Source organism: Hirundo rustica, chromosome 13 (genome assembly GCF_015227805.2).
Source record: "Hirundo rustica isolate bHirRus1 chromosome 13, bHirRus1.pri.v3, whole genome shotgun sequence".
In the NCBI taxonomy this organism is placed as follows: domain Eukaryota; kingdom Metazoa; phylum Chordata; class Aves; order Passeriformes; family Hirundinidae; genus Hirundo; species Hirundo rustica.
Genome location: NC_053462.1, coordinates 13,959,557 through 13,977,062, shown reverse-complemented (window position 1 = coordinate 13,977,062; position 17,506 = coordinate 13,959,557). Strand labels below are relative to the sequence as shown.

Here is a 17,506-nt window from a genome sequence, read left to right as displayed (position 1 = left end):
CATGTCCTGTGTTTGAAAGTCCACAATGTGAAAGGATGGTGATAGACAGCAGTCTTAATTGAGTTGGGATTGTTTGAGGGAGGAAGGATGAACAAGTAACAAGGACCAAAGAAAACCCCCACAGTGTCAGGGTACAAAGTTACCCAGTAAAGCCCTTGTGAAAAGGCTCAAAATGTACATTAAACACAAACACTACGAGAGCCATTCTTTTTCTTCCAGCCTTTTAATGTGACAGAGAGAACAAAAACAAAGTCCATTGGAACAGCTGCAATTTCCAGTGACGACGAGACACAGATCAAATAAAAAAAATAAAAGAAGGGTTTGAATGAAGAAAAGGAACCAAGGGACTGGAATTGGCTATTTCACAACAGAGTTGACAGAACATCTAAATGAAACTTTCCATTAAAGCACGACACCAGGTGTTATTTACAGTGGGACTTGCAGTGTGTGTACATTTATACAGCACTAGCATCACATAGAGCAAATAAATTAATTTTATTTTGTTTCCTTCACAGTTCCCAGACTTGATTCTTCCTAAAAGCAATATTTGCTAATATAAGGGTGAGAAACTGAGGGAGAAACTTAATGCAAAATAAAATGCATAGGGCTCAAATCTACATAAACCTAAAAATATCCTCTCAGGTTTTGTGACTCCTTTGGAAAGTCAAAGGACATAAGCAGGGAGTATAAAAGGACCTAGGGCCTCCTTAAGAGCATCAGAGCATACTCTGCTGTTGGAGGTCTCAAAGCAGGACCTGGAGGGGACCTGGACGTCTGCAGAAAGCTCAGCTCCATGCAGTCCTGCTCTATGCCCTTGTGTGAGCCCAGCCTTGGGGCAGGACCACTCCCAGGCTTGGGGGACACCCCTCAGTGCCTCTCTGGCATCACTGAAGGACATCAGGATGCCTGAGCACTTCCCAGTGTGCAGAACCTCTGGCACTGCATATGGGTTTTCCAAGACTCACCCTCTTTATAGTCCAAAAGATCCATGCACACCGTTTGTAAGTCCCATAGCATTTCAAGGAATTTCAAAGAGTGATGTTGATATGGGCAAGGCGGGGATCACCACACCCAGCACAAGCTGCAGCCACCACCACTGGGATGTAGCATAGCCAAAGGCAGTAACAGGAGCTGTCCTGCACAACTGCAGTAAATAAATCACAATGCCACAACCTGTTGAATCAACAGGGAATACAAGGAGGCAGAACACTTATTGTAATACCACTGGTCTTTAATAATAGTATCAACAGTGCTTGGTGTTCCTATAAAAGCCCGTGTCTGCATGCTCAGAAATTCAGCAATGGACTCGTCCCACTACAGTGCTGTAGAGCTGAAGACACAAAGTCACATCAGGCCAGTTTGGCTCCCCTGGGCTCACCTTTCCCATGCCACAATGTCCCTGGTTAAGTGGCTGTCTTGGTGTGCCACACATGCGTGAGGAGATCCAGCTGTCCTCTAGAAGAGGTCTTTGGGATTTAAGGCAAGTCCCCTGCCTTGGTCCTCAGTGTCCCTGCTGCAGTAAAGTCCATGAATCCGTGGAAATGGAGCTGTGCAGAGGCCATCAGGGGACCTGTGGTCAGCAGATTTCTCCGTGGATGGCCCAGTGTATCCAAGACAGAGACTGTTCACTGTGGCAGACGTGGGCAGAGGAACTGAGGGAGGAGATGTGCTGGCCCTTGAACAGCAGGGACCATGCTGATTTTTACAGCAGAAATGAAGCTGAGCCATCAGAGGAGGTACCTGAGGAGAAATCTTCCCTTGCTTGAGGCTTAAAGATCCGTGACTGAAGCTAGGCCTAGCAGGTGGCCAAGGCCTGAAACTGAGCCCAAAACAAAGCCCAGCCAGTGCAGAGGGGTCTGCACCCAGCAGCTGTTTTGCTCTGGAGAGCAGCAGTGTGAGGCCTAGGCTGAATTACACCGTGACAAGGACAGCAAGCAAGCATGTTGGGAAGGTTGACTAAGCCTGTCCCCACGGAACTGTGTGGGACAGGTCAGCCCAGGTGTCCCAAATGCAGTGCCTGAGCTGGAGCTGCTGCCCTGGATCTCTGTCCCTGAAGAAGCAGGACTATAGGACTATCCAAGGCAAGCCATGCATTGCCTGTGCCTTTCAGCTGAGAATAACGGGAACGCATTCAATCCAGTCCTAGGTGTCTCAGCTAGGTGATGGGAGTTCTCCTTTGCTTTTCCTTTCTTCCTTCTCTGCTCATTGCTGTCCTTTATCCCAGGCTCTCCTATGCCAGCTCTGGTGTGTGTTTGCCCTCTCCTGTTAGGTCACACACTCCCTGGTCAAGCCAGGGGTAGGAGACTTGTCCCAGCACCCCAACATGTGCAATATCCCTTAGCCCTCAAGTGTTTGACCCATGGATTTTAGGGGTGCAAAGAACTTCCAGGTGACATTGACAATGAGATCCTATTACTCTTTACCTTGTCCCAGCTGGTCTGTGAGGTGAGGTTTAGCAGCCTGTGAAAGAGCCGTTCTGTAAAGAAGAAAGGTTTCTAAAATTGGATAATATTTCCTAATATTACCTTGCCATTTCTATCTCCTCGAGATTTCAGTTTCTTTCTTCTCCGAAAATTAACAGGGAAGTTTTGCAAAATGAATGATGTCATTAATGTTACTGCAAAATGTCAGGGGAGAACACAAATAGTCAGGTTTGCTGTGAGCATTGGGTGACATGTAAATAGGAATGCTATGCAAGAGATATTTAGACAAATAGGTTCTGGCTCCTCAGAGCAGCATAAGCAAATAGTCCAGAAAATTAAACAAAATTTTCCCCCCTTGCCCAGTTGCATTGTAGTAATTGTCAAGCACAGCCCAACAAAATGGATGAAACCTAAAGGTCATGGTGATCTTTTGCATTAAAATATATATTTAAATCATTTCTAATCATGCAAAAGGACCAGATATTCTTAGAGAAAATACCCACATTCTGGGCTGTGGTTCTGAACAGAAGCTGTGATCTGCTGCAAAGGACATAATTACATTCACTCCTGCCTTAGAGAAGGAACCTTGTTGTTTTGAAGACAACTAAATAAAATAAATAATTAAACCAAAAAGGCCCTAAGCTACCCAAAAAAATGAAGGAATGAGGCATAATAAGCTCAGTTATTACAGCAGCTTGCGATATTATCAATTTCATAAACCTCATATTAAAGGTCAAAAATCTCAAGCAGCCCATTGTAGCCTAGCTGATCCATGAGTGTTTATCCCTGATTGACACAATGATAAAAGTGATGCTCATTAGAGGCTTTTGCTGCTTGAGATCTCTAACCCTGTGTGTCCTTCAGCTGCCCCTGCAGCAGCACCATGCTGACTCCCACAGCTGCAGTCTGGGCTGGCCCTGGTGCCAGCCTAAGTGCACGGGACTGTGCCTGTGCAGAAAAAGGCAGGGGTGTGAGACATCACTCCTGCAGGATTTCAGCCTAGACTCGCTTGGTTTTCTTAAAAAAAAAAACAAACAAACAAAAAAAAACCAACAACAAAAAAAAACCACCCACAAAAACAAAAACAAAAACAAAAACAAAAAAAACACCAAAAAAGCAGAAATAAACAAAACCCAACTAAGATGATCCAATGAAAGGTAAATGAGAAGATCACCAGCAAAAGTACAAAAGAACTTCTTGTGTCACAAAATATCCTGGTTAGACAAATTAGCTGCACTATGTGGTGGTTTCAGATCAATTCTGGTCTATTGCTGAGCTTGTTGACAGGATATAATTAGTGTTATCTCATCCATTGTGAGCATTGGTGTGTTATTGAACAGGATGATTTTCATTCTGGCTTCCCAAAATACACAACTTTGCCTCTAGGTTCAACAGGACTTAACTCCTGTGATAGAAAGGGCACACAAATTTCAGAAATGCTCTCCACAGGATATCAAACTAAACTGTGCCACTTAATGCAGAATTTAATGTTCTGTACAGTGAAAGCTTGCTGTGTGCATTCCCTGTGTAACGAGTTAAATGGCTTTAAGTAACTGTGCTTACAGTGTTTCAATGAGACCCAGGTATATTAGAAAATCAAGCATTGTATTCTTCAAATAATATGGCTAAAATGCTGGTAAATTCACAGTTACCGTACTGTAGGTATTAAGCAAAAATCCCCTATTTACACTGGATAATATGTACACATTTGGTTTGTGGAATGCTCCAACACCATATCAATTTCTCTTCGGTGAAAGTTGTAGGAAAAAACCCCTCTTAATCATTATAGAAATATATATTCCCAGCCATTAATACATCTAAATATTTGGTATCTGGATGTAAAGAATGAAGCATCACTAAGTTGGTCATGACTCCTGATAATTTTGAATTACTGAGATTTGTTTTTAGTGTCAGTGTCACTCCTAAAGTCCTCTTAAGGGTGCAGAAATTAAAAATCCTAACTTTTAATAGCTGATCACTTCAATGGGTGTATGTACGTTTGCAAGTAGGTGTAAATACATACATATATATATATATATAATTATTCAGATATTTCTCTTCCACAGCAAGAAGGTGCCTAGTGATTCCCTGTGCCCAAGACAGCGAAGACAGGAAAGGGCTTTGAAGCTCTGAGTCTTCTGAGACAGCTGAGCACCCACCCTCACATCCTCAAGAAGTCAGGACTCTCAACTCTTCCAGGTGGGTGGAGTGGTAATCCCAAAATCAAGACACGCCTTACCCCTGTTGCTGGAGCTCACCTACAGCAGGTTGGTTACCTGCCTCCCCCTGGAAGCTCTGCGTGCCTGAGCACAGCTGATGTGGATGGCCAAGGAGTGCTGGGCGGGCAGGGCGGGGTGCCACAGCTGGGCAGAGGCAGGAGGGTCGGGGTCTGTCCCCCAGTGTCACACCCACGTGGGCATGGAGCCGCTGTCTGCCTCTGGTGCCCTTGCAGGGGGATGGATGGGGACGGGGAGGCTCCCAGCAGGGTGGAACCCAAGCTCTGCAAGGGGTGTGTGGGGGCTGCATGCACCACTCGGGGCTGTAACAAGGTCAGAAACGATGGGTTTGTTTATATCTCTGCGGGTTCTTCTTTCCCTCTGCCGTCTCGCTTTTAGGTATCCACAGAGCAGTATAGAATGAACTCCTTGGGTTTTCCAGACATGGCTCTTTTTTGTTGCTCGACATCTGCCCTCCCCACCCAAGCCCCCTGGCCTCTGCTGCTCACATCAGGACCTGCTCTCGAGTCTCTGGCAGGCGCAAAGCGAGCAGCCCACCTCCAACCAGGGCGGAGGAGGCCAGGAGGATGGGAACCACCTTGGTTATCCCTACGAAGGAGGAAAAGATGGAGTTCCCAAGGATGGCACCAAACTTGCAAAGCCCGTTGAGGATGCCAAAGGCTGTTGCCCTGTGGGGAGGAAAAGCAGAACATGATGGTTAGGAGGGAGATTCTGGCACACCCACAGAAGGTTTGGATGGGTAATTTTGTGTATGCTCTTATGTTGCCCAGGCTACGGCTCTAGCAAACAAAATTGAGTGGATTAAATAAGTAGATAAATAGATGCAACTGTTTTGCATGTCTGTGTGAATGAGGAGAATGTCTGTGTGCATTCATTTCTCCTTTTCATCTCATCTTCTCCCTAGCCCTAGAGTGGCCCACTCTGTCAGCCTTTGCCCTCCCCAAAGACAGCAGGACAAAATCTGCTCTAGATCTCCCCAAAGCCCTTCCAGGGGATGCCTGGAGTGGGCTGTCACTAGAAGAGCAACCACAGCTCTCCTCTAAATCCTGTTTCACCCAGCAGATAAAAGCACACTACTTTCAATGTACAGTCCTCCTTCATTTCTGGCTTTCCCCAACAGCCTGAAAAAAGGCAAAAAAGGGGCTTATAATGGTGTTGTAAGGAAAGATTTAACCTGCAGGACATTGTTTCCGAATCTCCTGTTCTTCCCCATGTCCCAAATCACTCTGCACTCGGTTTTCTACCAGTTTTGGAGGGGAAGGCAGCCCCCAGTGATGAGCCATGATGAGAGGCTTTGGGACGCAGTGTGAAAAGCCAGACCTCCATGCACATCATGGAAATGACAGAGAACATCTTTCATTTGGTGCCCCCACCCATGGCATGGGGTTTAGAACTAGGTGATCTTTAAGGTTCCTTCCAAACCAAGCCACTCTGTGAGGTCATCATTCTACATTCTTTGATTTATCAGCCCATAATTTCCATATGTCCATGTGATCCCTGCCAGACATGCAGAATCATGCTTGCAAATATCTGTTCTGACCCAGAATTACACAACCCTGAAGGACTAGTGAAAGTAAAATAAATAAAAATATACATCTCCCCCACCTACATGTCTCTAGGGCGACTTTTTCTGTTGGGAGCCAAGAGGACTAGGTAGACGGTGGAGACTAAAAGGAGAAATGTTCTGAGCACCTTTTGTCCGTGGGGTAGAGCTCCACGGTGATGACATCCAGGGCGTTCCAGGCGGCGATGCTGGCCCCGCAGAAGAGGCACTGCCAGCCGATCATCGCAGACTCGCTGTTCCCAAAGAACAGGAAGAAGCAGCACACGGCTGAGATCAGCATTGAGCCTCCTGTGGGGAGAAACCAACAGAATAACACTGGCACCAGCTTCCCCAATCCACAGCTGAGCAAACACCTTTGCTAAAGATGGCTTTCGAGTGACGGCACTTCATCCTAATAAGAATTAAATCTGAAAATCCAAAAACACCTTGATGCTGCCTGTTGTTCTCTGATGCTGGGAATCGGCTGGAAATGTTCTCAATGTCCACCTGATCTAGCTGATAGTCCTGCTCCACAAAGACTGTGAAGATGGCCTTTTCCAGGCAGGTTTCCAGCACCTCAGACTTCCAGATGGACCCAGGTAGAGCAGAGGCAAGTAAACATGAAAGTCAATGAGGAGGAAGCACCATTGTGAAGGTTTTTCAGCTTGAGTTTCAAGTGATAAGCTTGTGCTTTTCATATTGTATTGAAGTGACTTGACACATTTCTAGTCCCAATTAGGATAATTTACACTCACTTGTAGGAAGCACTTGAGGTCTCTTTTAATTATAAGAACATCATTAGATTTCATGGCACATTTGCACAGGAGCCATAATTTTATGAACATCACCAAGGGAGAATGTGAGAGCATTCATGCTCAGTTAGGCACAGTTCAGATTCAGAAATATTAATAGCTACATCACTGCTTTCTACCCCATTAGGAATTTTCACCTGAAAGATGGAATTTGTGAAAAATCAAACTCTATTTCACCAGAATGTTCTGTTATCATGGAAATATCTCCATTTACTACCAGAAAAGTAAACAATTTTCTCTGTTGGTTGGTGTTTTTGGAGTCAATTTAGCGCCATCCAAAATAATTTGGATGCTGAAGCGTGACTAAAATGCTTCAATTTGGTCATTATGTTGCATCTTGCCACTGCAGTGGCCTGCCTATGAAAAGCTGCCCTGCAGGACTCTGTGTCCACTTCTTCTCCATGCTACAAGGCCAAACTACACCCCCACAGTGTGGATATTCCCCCTGCTGCAAAAGTCCAGCCCAGCACTGGTCACCATGAAGGCGCCAAGAGATCTGCTCTTTTGTACAAGGGAAGGTTTGGCAGAACATGATAAAAATGAACTGTAGCCCCAGTGAGGCACATAACACAAAAGAGAAATTCAGTTTTTCTGTTAAGCTGACCAGAAATAATATGTTCGACAGAGTGATACAGGTGGGATGCCAGAAGGCTCTTTCAATTGGAAATTCCAGAGTGAAACGTTTCAGCATGTCATTACTAATTTTTGTTCTGTTCTCTTTGTTTTGCAGGAGAAATAAGCATTTAGGGCTCCGGCTGTCATCTCAATTCCAGATGAAAATCCTGAAATGCTGACATGTTTGCAGGATGGACAATCTGATTCTCATTCAGCTTCCTCTAATTTATTTCCCACAGACCCTCTGGTTTGTTTGGGTCTTTTCCAAATTCACCACATGAATGCTCATTTTCCCTCAGTGTACATTCCTGAGACATCAGTCATCTCGCTCTACTTTAACCTGTCTGAAGGTGAGGCTGATCTAAACCTTCCCTGTGTTCTCAGAGGAGAGAGATGAGCTCAAGAGAGAGATTTATCCCTTATCCCTGAGCCACATCCCTGATTTTATTACCTCCCTTCGGCTGTCCCTCAGGGCATGATTCCCATAGTACCTGGAGAACAAGGTCTGATCCCTGGAGGCTGCAATACCAGCATTCCCAAAGCAGTCATGAAGCTGATAAGGTGATAACTCGATAACTTGTTCCCATGATTCTAAAGGGTGGCTCCTTTCTTGGCTGTGACATGGTCAGTTAATTTACCATATGGTCTCTGAAGCTGCTTGTGCAATCATTTGAAAATCAGATAAAAGCCAAAAGAGGGAACTCTTGGGCTGTCAAGCTGCCACATCAAATAACCTTTGTGAATATTCATTGCTACAAGCAAAATGTTCATTTATTTATACAGAGGCTTTGGACTTCAGCAGCAACCTGACAGGGCGAAGAGGTCCTTTTTTAGCTCTGACCCTGATTTGCTGAACACTAGAAAAACATGAAAACATGCAGGATTTGACACACAGGGCAAAATTAGGGAAAAAAAGAAAAGGAAAAAAAAAAAAAAAAAGAGGTTGCAGACATACAAAAAAGCGGGGTGAGGAGGAAGGGAGTAGGTCACTTGCTCATTGCCTTCGAGTAGATCACCCACCTCACCCTCTAATCTTTATCCTTCTGCTCCTCTTGTTTTGGGGATGTCTCATTCCCACGAGAGCCGTGCCAGTGAGCAGACACAGCGAGCCCTTCACACCGAGCAGGGATCGTTGCAGGGCTGTGCTCCCACCGTGTCCTGCCCCATCACCCATCATCCCCACTCACCGATCATCTTTATCCTCCCGATTTTGTCCATGAGCAATGCAGAGATGATGTTGCCTGGCAGCACGGACAGGCTGCCCAGGAAGCTGACCAGGTAGATCAGAAAATCATTGTCCTCCTCAAAGTCGATGTGGCAGCCTTCCTTCTCCTTCATGAACGTGCTGTTGATGAGCCTGCAGTTGATGAATTTGTGTTCGTAGAGATCTGTGAGGGAAAGAGGCAAAGGCTTGACCCTGCTTGGCAGAACTCCCTTCATACAACAAGGACCAAACCAAAGACCCAAGAGAAGATTCTCATCCGATGCAAATGGCCAAGGATTATTTATTTCAGTGAAAATTTATTAGATCGGCAAACTTCAGCTGAGTCCTTGGCTCCTGGTAGATTCAAGGTCATAAACCTCTTTTATTTGTGGAGTCACCTGAACCAGTATGCCCACAAGGACACAGCAATGCAGGCTTTGGCTTTCATAGCGTTACCATTTGTCCTTTGTTAGAATAGAAATCAGGAGCTTTTTTGGTACAAATTAGTGACTATTTTACTGCTGATGATCTTCAACTGCTGGTGGCTTGAAATTATATTTTAAGCCAGTTTTACTGAGTATAGGTGTAAAGAGCTGAGAATTTTGCCATTACTTTAACCTGTCAGGGCCTGAGCAAAGAATTATGCATTTCCCATATAGCACCCAGAGACATCAGCAGCCATGGGGTTAAAATCACTGATGGAACAGCCTGAGGTCTCCTTGCAAATGCATCACACTCTTTTGCTCCAGCATCACTCCCATTACCCAGCATACACTCAAACACACTGATCACTACCATCCTTTCTCCCAGAAAGCAGATATAATAGTTCTAATAAAATAGTTTTCTGATAAAATAGTTCCTAGTTACAGAGATGACACCGCAGCAGGAATCCCATTACCGGTGTTATAAAAGATAGTAGAGATGATGGTGCAGTTTTCAAAGAAGGTCTCACTGGATCTCACATCTTCAAAGTAGCAATCCTCAAATAATGAATCCTCAAATCTCACTTCCTTGAATTTCATGCCAATAAATCTGTGGGGCAGGAAACAGAATTTCACTCTGTGCTTTAGGGTATTTTCTACACTGTATAGTGTGCAGTGGCTGCATCAAGAGACAAAGCACTAATTCCAAGTTCTAGTGTCATTTGCAGAAAAGGGGTTGCTTGAATGCCTAACTCCCTCCAGGTCCTTATGTATTTTATTAGGAGAGAAGGGTCTGAAGGGATATTTTTTTTAAAGAGACATGAATCTTTTAGGATTTGGGTAGTTTTTCTATTCCTCCAAATAATCACATCTGAGAAAATGTGCTTCTAAATCTGAGGGGACACATATCCTCTCATGTTCAGTCCTAGTCTCTCTAAAGAAGACAGAATTTCACTCAGTGCAGGGCATTTCCTTCATGAGCTGACCTTGCTGCCTTCCTCTGTCTCCCCCTTCCTCCATCATAAATAAAACCAGACATTATCAGGAGCCTATTGAGCCATTTGGTGAAAGGCTTCTGACAGTTGTTTAAACTCAAAGTGATTTTTTAAGTGAAAATGCAGTAGGGATTCTGGAGAGAGTGGGGAAATAATCTGAGTTCTGCTTGTAACCATCTCTGTTCGAGGTTTATTACTTATCATGTAATGAAAACAGATATCGCTAAAAATAATAAACTGTGTCAGGTGATTGATTTCTCCTCTGATGGGAAGCGTGACATGTCTGACCTGGCTGTCTGAAAGATGACACAATATTGATTTACCTGTGAGACTTTGCAGGAACACTGAGAAGATGTATTAGGTAATGCACAGGCATGTTTAGAAGATGTAAGGAGCTATTAAGAACAAGCATTATTGCTCTGGTTAAAGGCTGTCACCAGATGAAAAAAAAAAACCTTCTGACATATACTCTGCAGCTTAATTGAATTGAGCACTTTTAACACAGCATAACGTGATGGTTGTTTACACCTTCAAATGAGTGCTGCAGGGCTTCTTGACTGAGCCTACTAACAGGAATTATTAATGCACAAAATACCACAAGAAGATTCTTGAAGTGTTTTGCTCCATGCAGAGGGTCTCAGAGCTTTCAGCAAAACTTAAGCTGTTCTGCATTTTCTCAGTGATGTATTTGCCTGTGATGTATTTACTCCCAAAGGCTGGTAAAACCCTTTTCCCCTCCTGCAGTTTGCTTTCTCAAAACCCAGCTTTAGAGGAGTCAGATAGCAATAGCCTGGTGATCCATGGACTTTTAGCTCACGGCCAAGGGCTGCAAGGAAAACACAGTTGTAAACCACACTGAAATAACTTCTGGGCATTACTGCAGTTTATCTTGATGTGGTTTTGAGTATTTGAAATGGAGAGGGCCAAGGCAGGACAATAGTGATTTACACTACAGTTTTATGTCTTCATCCAGCTAAGTGCTGTGTATCCTCAATGAAGTTACTGAAAATTCAGCACCTCCTCTAGGCATAAGAAAAATGTCCTCAATCCCTAAATTTGACCAGCATCTACTTCTCACCACTTTCTTTTGGGGAACAGGAATTGTGGGGCTAGGTTTGCATCATCAAGCTCAGCTCCCTGTTGAGAGGAAGGTGTATGGAAGGACATGAGGACACATGTTGGGGTCCCCCCACCAATGTATATCAACCACATAACAAGGAAATGGAGATAAATAGTTTCTGAGGGGATTGGAACCACCTGGCTGGCAATGAGATGTGGTTTCAGCTGTGAAGATTAAAACAATGAGTGTTTTGTGTAACATTGAACATCCAGTGGTACCTCCCCACGTGGGGAGGAGCTCCCTCCATCCAGACAGCTGGAGCAGCATCCTGTTAGGTCTTCCTGGGGCACTGAGATCACAGAAATTACATGGGGTATTTTTTCCTTTTTAACATAGGGATATTTTTCCTTTTTACTGGGATTTTGAAAAGTAGGAATGACTAGGATGTACATTGCTGTGAAACATGTAGTGATTGGGGTCCAGGCTGGACACAGAAGAAAAACCAACAAGTCCAGCCCAAACAGGAGGAAAAAAAGGAAGGAAAGTGATGATGTTCTGCTGGAGCAAATTCACTGACTTCAAAACACTAGAAGAGAAGGTGATACACTCATCTGTGGGGAGATAGTGACTGCAGTGGGAGAAGCAGCCTGGTATGGCTGTGGCACAGCTTGCACTAATGGGCTGCAGGATGGAGAGTGGGGTAATTCACAGAGAGGGCTTAAAGAAGAAATAGCTTTTTATTTTGGAAATACAGCAGCAAGTTCGTTACCAGTGGCTGCCCAAGCCCAGTAGATGTCAGTGTGGGCTAAGGAAAAAGAAGCCACTTCTGCATCCAGGGCTGCCAGGTGGGCATTCACTGCCCTGATCCCAACACAGGGCTGCTGGAAGCAGGACTCCTCACAGACATCCCCTGGGTTCTGCAGAAGGCAGTGGCAAAGGCAAAGTAGGTAGAAAAACAGGATTAAAATTATTTTTTTTCTGTCAAAAACTACCACTGGGACTTGAGAGATTTAGATTGAGTGTCCAAAAAGCAACAGAGAGGTTCAGATTGATGGAGAATGGAAAAGAAAGAGCTTTCTAGAAATTTATTTCAGTTTGAATACATCAAAGCAAATTCTGTTCACTTACTTGTCATTCCTGTATTCCCCATTTCTATGGATCTGGTTTTCCAGGGTGAAATTAAAGGTGAAATGGGACACTTCTTCCTCATCAAAGACCTTCACTCGGGATTCGTATGCCTCGTCTTGGAAATATCGGATCATGTCAGGGAACCAGACAATAAGGCCATAGTAACTGCAGCAGGATTGGGAGACACATCAGGGAAACAAGATTCTTCCAAAGATCTACTTCACAGCTTGTAAACTTGTTAAACTCCAAATGTGGATGTGTGTCTGACACAAAGTCTTGCTCAGTTCTGACACAGGACTGAGCAAAGTGTTTCTGCACTCTAAGCACCCTGCTGGTCTCAGAAGCGTGTTGGTTCATTCCCTTTCACTTGAAGCAGGACAATTCATTTCAGTTCCCCTTGGCTGGGGAATAAAGAAATGTGCTAACCTTACTACCCATTAAATTAGCAGAGCAGAAACAAATGATTTCTGTAAGTGTGCGGTTCCAATGAGAATTAGACAAAATTTACCAGTAGTTTAGATTTAGACTCCCCTGAGTGTTTTTGATCTAGACAAAGGAACAGCTGAGAATCTGGTGGGGTTGTGTCTTTTGAGTGTGTGTGTGGATGAGATCAAATGAAAGATGTAAAGGTGAGAAAGTCGATTTATTACTGTGCTACCAAGCACTTCTCAAGTCCTGATTTGTTCAAAGCACCTTGTACTTCATATAAAGCAATCAGATTGATCAATGTTTGCAGGAGAGCAAGACTTAGTTCACAAAGACTCTCTAAAATAAGACCAAGATTAATTTTGTAATAGTTTATTTACATATGTAAATAACTATTCAGACTGAATGGTGCTTTAGTTTCCTGAAAAATAGAAAAAAGTACCTTCCTTACCTTAAGGCCATTGTAAACCAAACCACAGCCAGCATCAGTGTGTTCATCCTGTACTGAGCTGTTAAACAATATAGCACGTTGTCCCAGACCTACAAATCCACAAGAAGGAATTAGCTGCCAGGACACCCCAGCAGACTCTTGACAGCTTAATTTCTGAGTGCATCATAAACTTAATGTCAGAAAAATGGATTCATTGGGGGAAGGTCAGATGTGTGGCTTATATTCAGTGTTTTTTCAAAACTATATTTGTTGAGTAAATGGCTTACAATAAAATCACTCATTCAGCTCAGTGCCTGAGTACTTGATCTGAGCCCTCTGTAATGAGCTGGAGTGCATGGTTAGGGCTGGTGTGAGGCAGTGACTCTCTCAGGTTATATCAGCAAATATGGATATGAGATTCCTCTCAGACCCTCTGACAACTTTATCTTTTCAAACGGATGTATGGTGTCAGGAGTGCTCTCAAACTGAGATCGAAAGCTCTCTGAAGAGCAAAAGCCCAAACACAGCTGGCACTTCAGGAGGTATAAGATGAAATCAGGTAGGGATGAAGTCAAGAAGGAGGCAGACCAAGAGAATCAGTATTTATCAGCTCAGGAGGAGAGCCAAGCGCTTGGGGCTGTGGCTGGTCCTGGAAGCTCTGCACTGCTGGATGAGAGTGATGCTCACGGGGCATTTTGGGGCCTGGCTGGCAGCATGGCAGTTTGCAGGTGCTCACACCTGCAGCCAGACTACAGCTCTTTGCAAAAATCAGAAGATTTTCTGAGGTGAGGGTCTGGGTTTCAAGGTATAATGACCTGAAGCAAAGAGGCACTGGGGCACTGGGTGAAGATTTATTCTTCTCTTTACCTGCTTTAAAGTAGTCGTGATTCTGACCAGCCACCGCTGGTACCAAGTCCCTGTTGAGCTCTGGATTTCAATAAACTCATCTACTTGCTTTGGAGTTTTGATATAGGAAACCTGGAGAAAAAAAAAAAAAACATAAAGGGAAAAAAATTGGACTGAAGTTTCTAAAATTGATCTTGGGTGGATTTAAATTCCACTGTCTTCTGGGTAAAGTTTCCACCTAATAGCCCTTATTATTTTTCCCTTGAAAGTTAGCATTAGCAATTGAGCTAATTGATTTAATTACAGCAAGAGACTATTAACAGAAATAAGACTTCCTTCTTTCTTTTTATCCATCCCTTCATCCTCTCTCTCTCTCTTCTTCCATGAAATATTTTAAGTACATCATGTCCACTTCAATCTTTGATTTGCTGGCTAATGTGCCTGTATACTACTTTATTTCTCTATCTTCAGATTCCCACTACAAATTAGGATTCAGAAAGTATAGTGAAACTTTTCTCCAAGATCAGCCACTTGTACCCAAATTGTGTCCTCAGGATTTCATTTTTCTAAGAAAACTAGAAGGAATATTTCCCATTCAACATCTTTTAAATACCACTGGCAGAACTTCTATGACAAGTGAATGTGTAGATGGGGATCGTTACAGCTGAAAATGCATCCTGCCATCAAGTGAGCCCACACAATGCAATCAGTTTTCTTCACTGAAAGAGTCTGAATTTTCAGTGCTGAATACCTGAACTGGACAGCTCAGGAAACCTTTCAAATGGATCCCAGTAAATATTTGCTTAGTAACTTTAATTAGAGGACATATTCAAGGAAAACAGAACTGTTTGTAAATACGTGGAGGAGGCGAAAATCTGCTGAATAAATTTCTGAGTGTGAACGAGCGCCTTGGCCCAGCTTCGGAGTCTCCGCATTCCTCTTCCTGGCACCCATTAAATGTCAGATCTGGGAACTGTCCCGCACCAGCTGACTCACCACAAACTGACAACTTCTGGCCTATCAGAAGAAGACAAAAGCTGACAGTTTGTGCCACACCAGGAGCACTGATCCCCTGTGCCAGTGGGTATCAGTGCATCTCTGCTCAGCCGGGGCCTTGAGCTGCGAAACTGAGCTCAGCCCCTCCACTGCAGTCATGACTCTGTTCCATGGACTAATGAGCTCTAACGGGGGCTCTGCAGCTGCTCCTGCATTCTCCTACTCAGCTCAGACTCTCATAGTGCCCTACTTTGTGAGATATATAAATATATTTATAAATTTATATTTGAGCTTCCCAGCTCAGCGTTACGGCAAAGCCAGTGATGGAGTTAAAGGAAACGTCTCTCTCACCTTGGCTATCAGGGCTTGCATTACTCAACTAGTTGGTAGCCTAAAAATAACACATGCTCATTAATATCCTTCATGAACCTGCACACGATTGTCATGCTCAGATATGAAACTTTAATTTCCTTGAAGGATCGCTCCTGAGGGGCACAGTTTCCTGACAACCCTCCTGAACGTGGAGCGTTGCTCTTGTTCTTGATCAAAAATACAAGTTTCACACATAAGTGTATCTCCTTTTTTTCCATCCTTCAAAGCATATGTGCTCTCATCTTTAAAAGCATAAATCAAAAGTACTTCCCTGGCTGGCTTACCAGGATTTTACAATTACAGAATTATAGTAATTTGCAGCTAACCCCAGCATAAACCTTTCTTCTGATTTTACTATTAACCAACTCTGCTGGTGTGACCTTTTTCACAACAAGCAGCAGACCAATGAGTAATAGCCACTCATCCCACTTTCCCTTGGAGAGATTAAAGACTGGGTATGAGGCAGGTGGAGCTTGGAAAGCTTATTAGAAAGTACATGAAGTTTAATCAGACTTTGATTAGAAGCCAGAATGGAGAAAGGAGTGACTCAGGTCTCCTGCATGGCTGATACCTCTCTTATTATGTTTTAGTCTCTTAGAGCAAGCCAATTAAGCATGTGCATAATTGAGATATCACTGGTCTAAAGGATGTAGAGTAACCCCAGTGATGAAGAGTACTCACTGCAATTGACAGACTTGACTAATTCTTGGAAAAACAGACTGGCATCTGAGTTTAAACACACAACACTTTTCACATAGTCCTTTTTCTGGTTGCTGGGGGAGAGATTACACTGAAAGAGTCCCGAGGAGGAGTAAAGTCATGCTGTGCTGCACTAAGGAGGATATGTCCAGTTTTTTTAACAGATGGCTTTGTTCAACTCACCGTAAACACCCTCTCTGGCTCACCCTTGGCCCGCATGTTGGTGTCATGAACTTGCTTGAGTATCATCCAAGCTTCATCATGTTTGCCAATCTGAAAACACCAAAGAGAAGGAAAGCAAGTGTTCAAGCTCCCAGCCCTGTAATTTATCAAAGCACAGAGAGAAAGCAATTCTAGAAGTCCAGTAAAGTGGAGAAGCACACAGACAGCCTGGGCTGCATGCATGGTTGGTATTCACAGAGTGCAGCACCTTTGTGCTGGAGAAATGAATTGTCTTAAACTGCCTGAAGCAGAAAAGGGGTCAGGGATAGAGCTTTAAAGACAGACAAAAGAAGAGGAGATGGATGAGAACTGGACTCCCATCCCAACTCTGTTAGAGACTTGCAGTCTTGAACTCTGTATTACTACAATTCCCATCTGTGAAATGGAGATACGGAAAACTTGCTTAAGATTTCTGCTGTTGAAGTATTTTACTCAGTGAAATGTATTTTGCCCTTTGCTCTACCACCAGGATTCAGTAGTTCCATGAGCAAGCTCTGTGAGATGCATTTGTTGAACAGATAAAATCCCCATCACTTCTGTACCCCATCTGGCAGTGACACACTAATCATCAGTTATTGACCCCACAGTCTGCAATCTTTGGGGTTTAAGCAGTCTGTGGAGCTGGTGTAGACGTGTTGAAGTGGCTTGGCCTCTGGGCTTGTGCTCTGTCTGTTTGATGGGAAAAAGAAAGACAGACAGTGACACATTGGGGACCTGCCATCCTCTGCTGGTATCAGACTGCAAGGTTTGAGATGAATCATCTTACCTCCAGCAAAAACCGTGGGCTTTCAGGCATGAATTTCAGTGCCACCAGGGAGGCGATACAGGGCAGAGCGCACACGAGCACAAAGACTCTCCAGCTGTGGAAGTGGTACTTGGTTCCCATACTGAACCCCCAGCCTGGAAACAGCAAGAGCCAAGAGGTAAAAATACTGTCCAGGAATTCTGAGTTTTTCCTCTGCTAAAGCAGTTCTGAGCTTTGCAGATCTGCCTGCCATGAGGACACGTTGGAAGTTTGCTATTCTTTGTACTGGTGGCTCTTGGTGGCTTTGATAGCATGCTTGGTAGATAGCAGC

At 44.0% G+C, this 17,506-nt stretch overlaps 1 protein-coding gene across 2 annotated transcripts in view; it reads right to left on the bottom strand.

The window, feature by feature from the left end:
- Positions 1–204: 204 nt before the first annotated feature.
- Positions 205–17,506, bottom strand: part of SV2B (synaptic vesicle glycoprotein 2B) — a 63,086-nt gene continuing 45,784 nt past the window's right edge. For both annotated transcript variants that reach the window (XM_040077656.1, XM_058422414.1), the window contains exons 5-13: positions 17,197–17,330; positions 16,392–16,481; positions 14,163–14,273; positions 13,317–13,405; positions 12,440–12,604; positions 9,733–9,866; positions 8,818–9,018; positions 6,353–6,512; positions 205–5,328 (exon numbers count right to left, since the gene is read on the bottom strand). In XM_040077656.1, the coding sequence (XP_039933590.1) occupies positions 5,145–5,328; positions 6,353–6,512; positions 8,818–9,018; positions 9,733–9,866; positions 12,440–12,604; positions 13,317–13,405; positions 14,163–14,273; positions 16,392–16,481; positions 17,197–17,330 (1,268 nt within the window). In that variant the 3' untranslated portion in view covers positions 205–5,144. The remainder of the gene's footprint in view (positions 5,329–6,352; positions 6,513–8,817; positions 9,019–9,732; positions 9,867–12,439; positions 12,605–13,316; positions 13,406–14,162; positions 14,274–16,391; positions 16,482–17,196; positions 17,331–17,506) is intronic.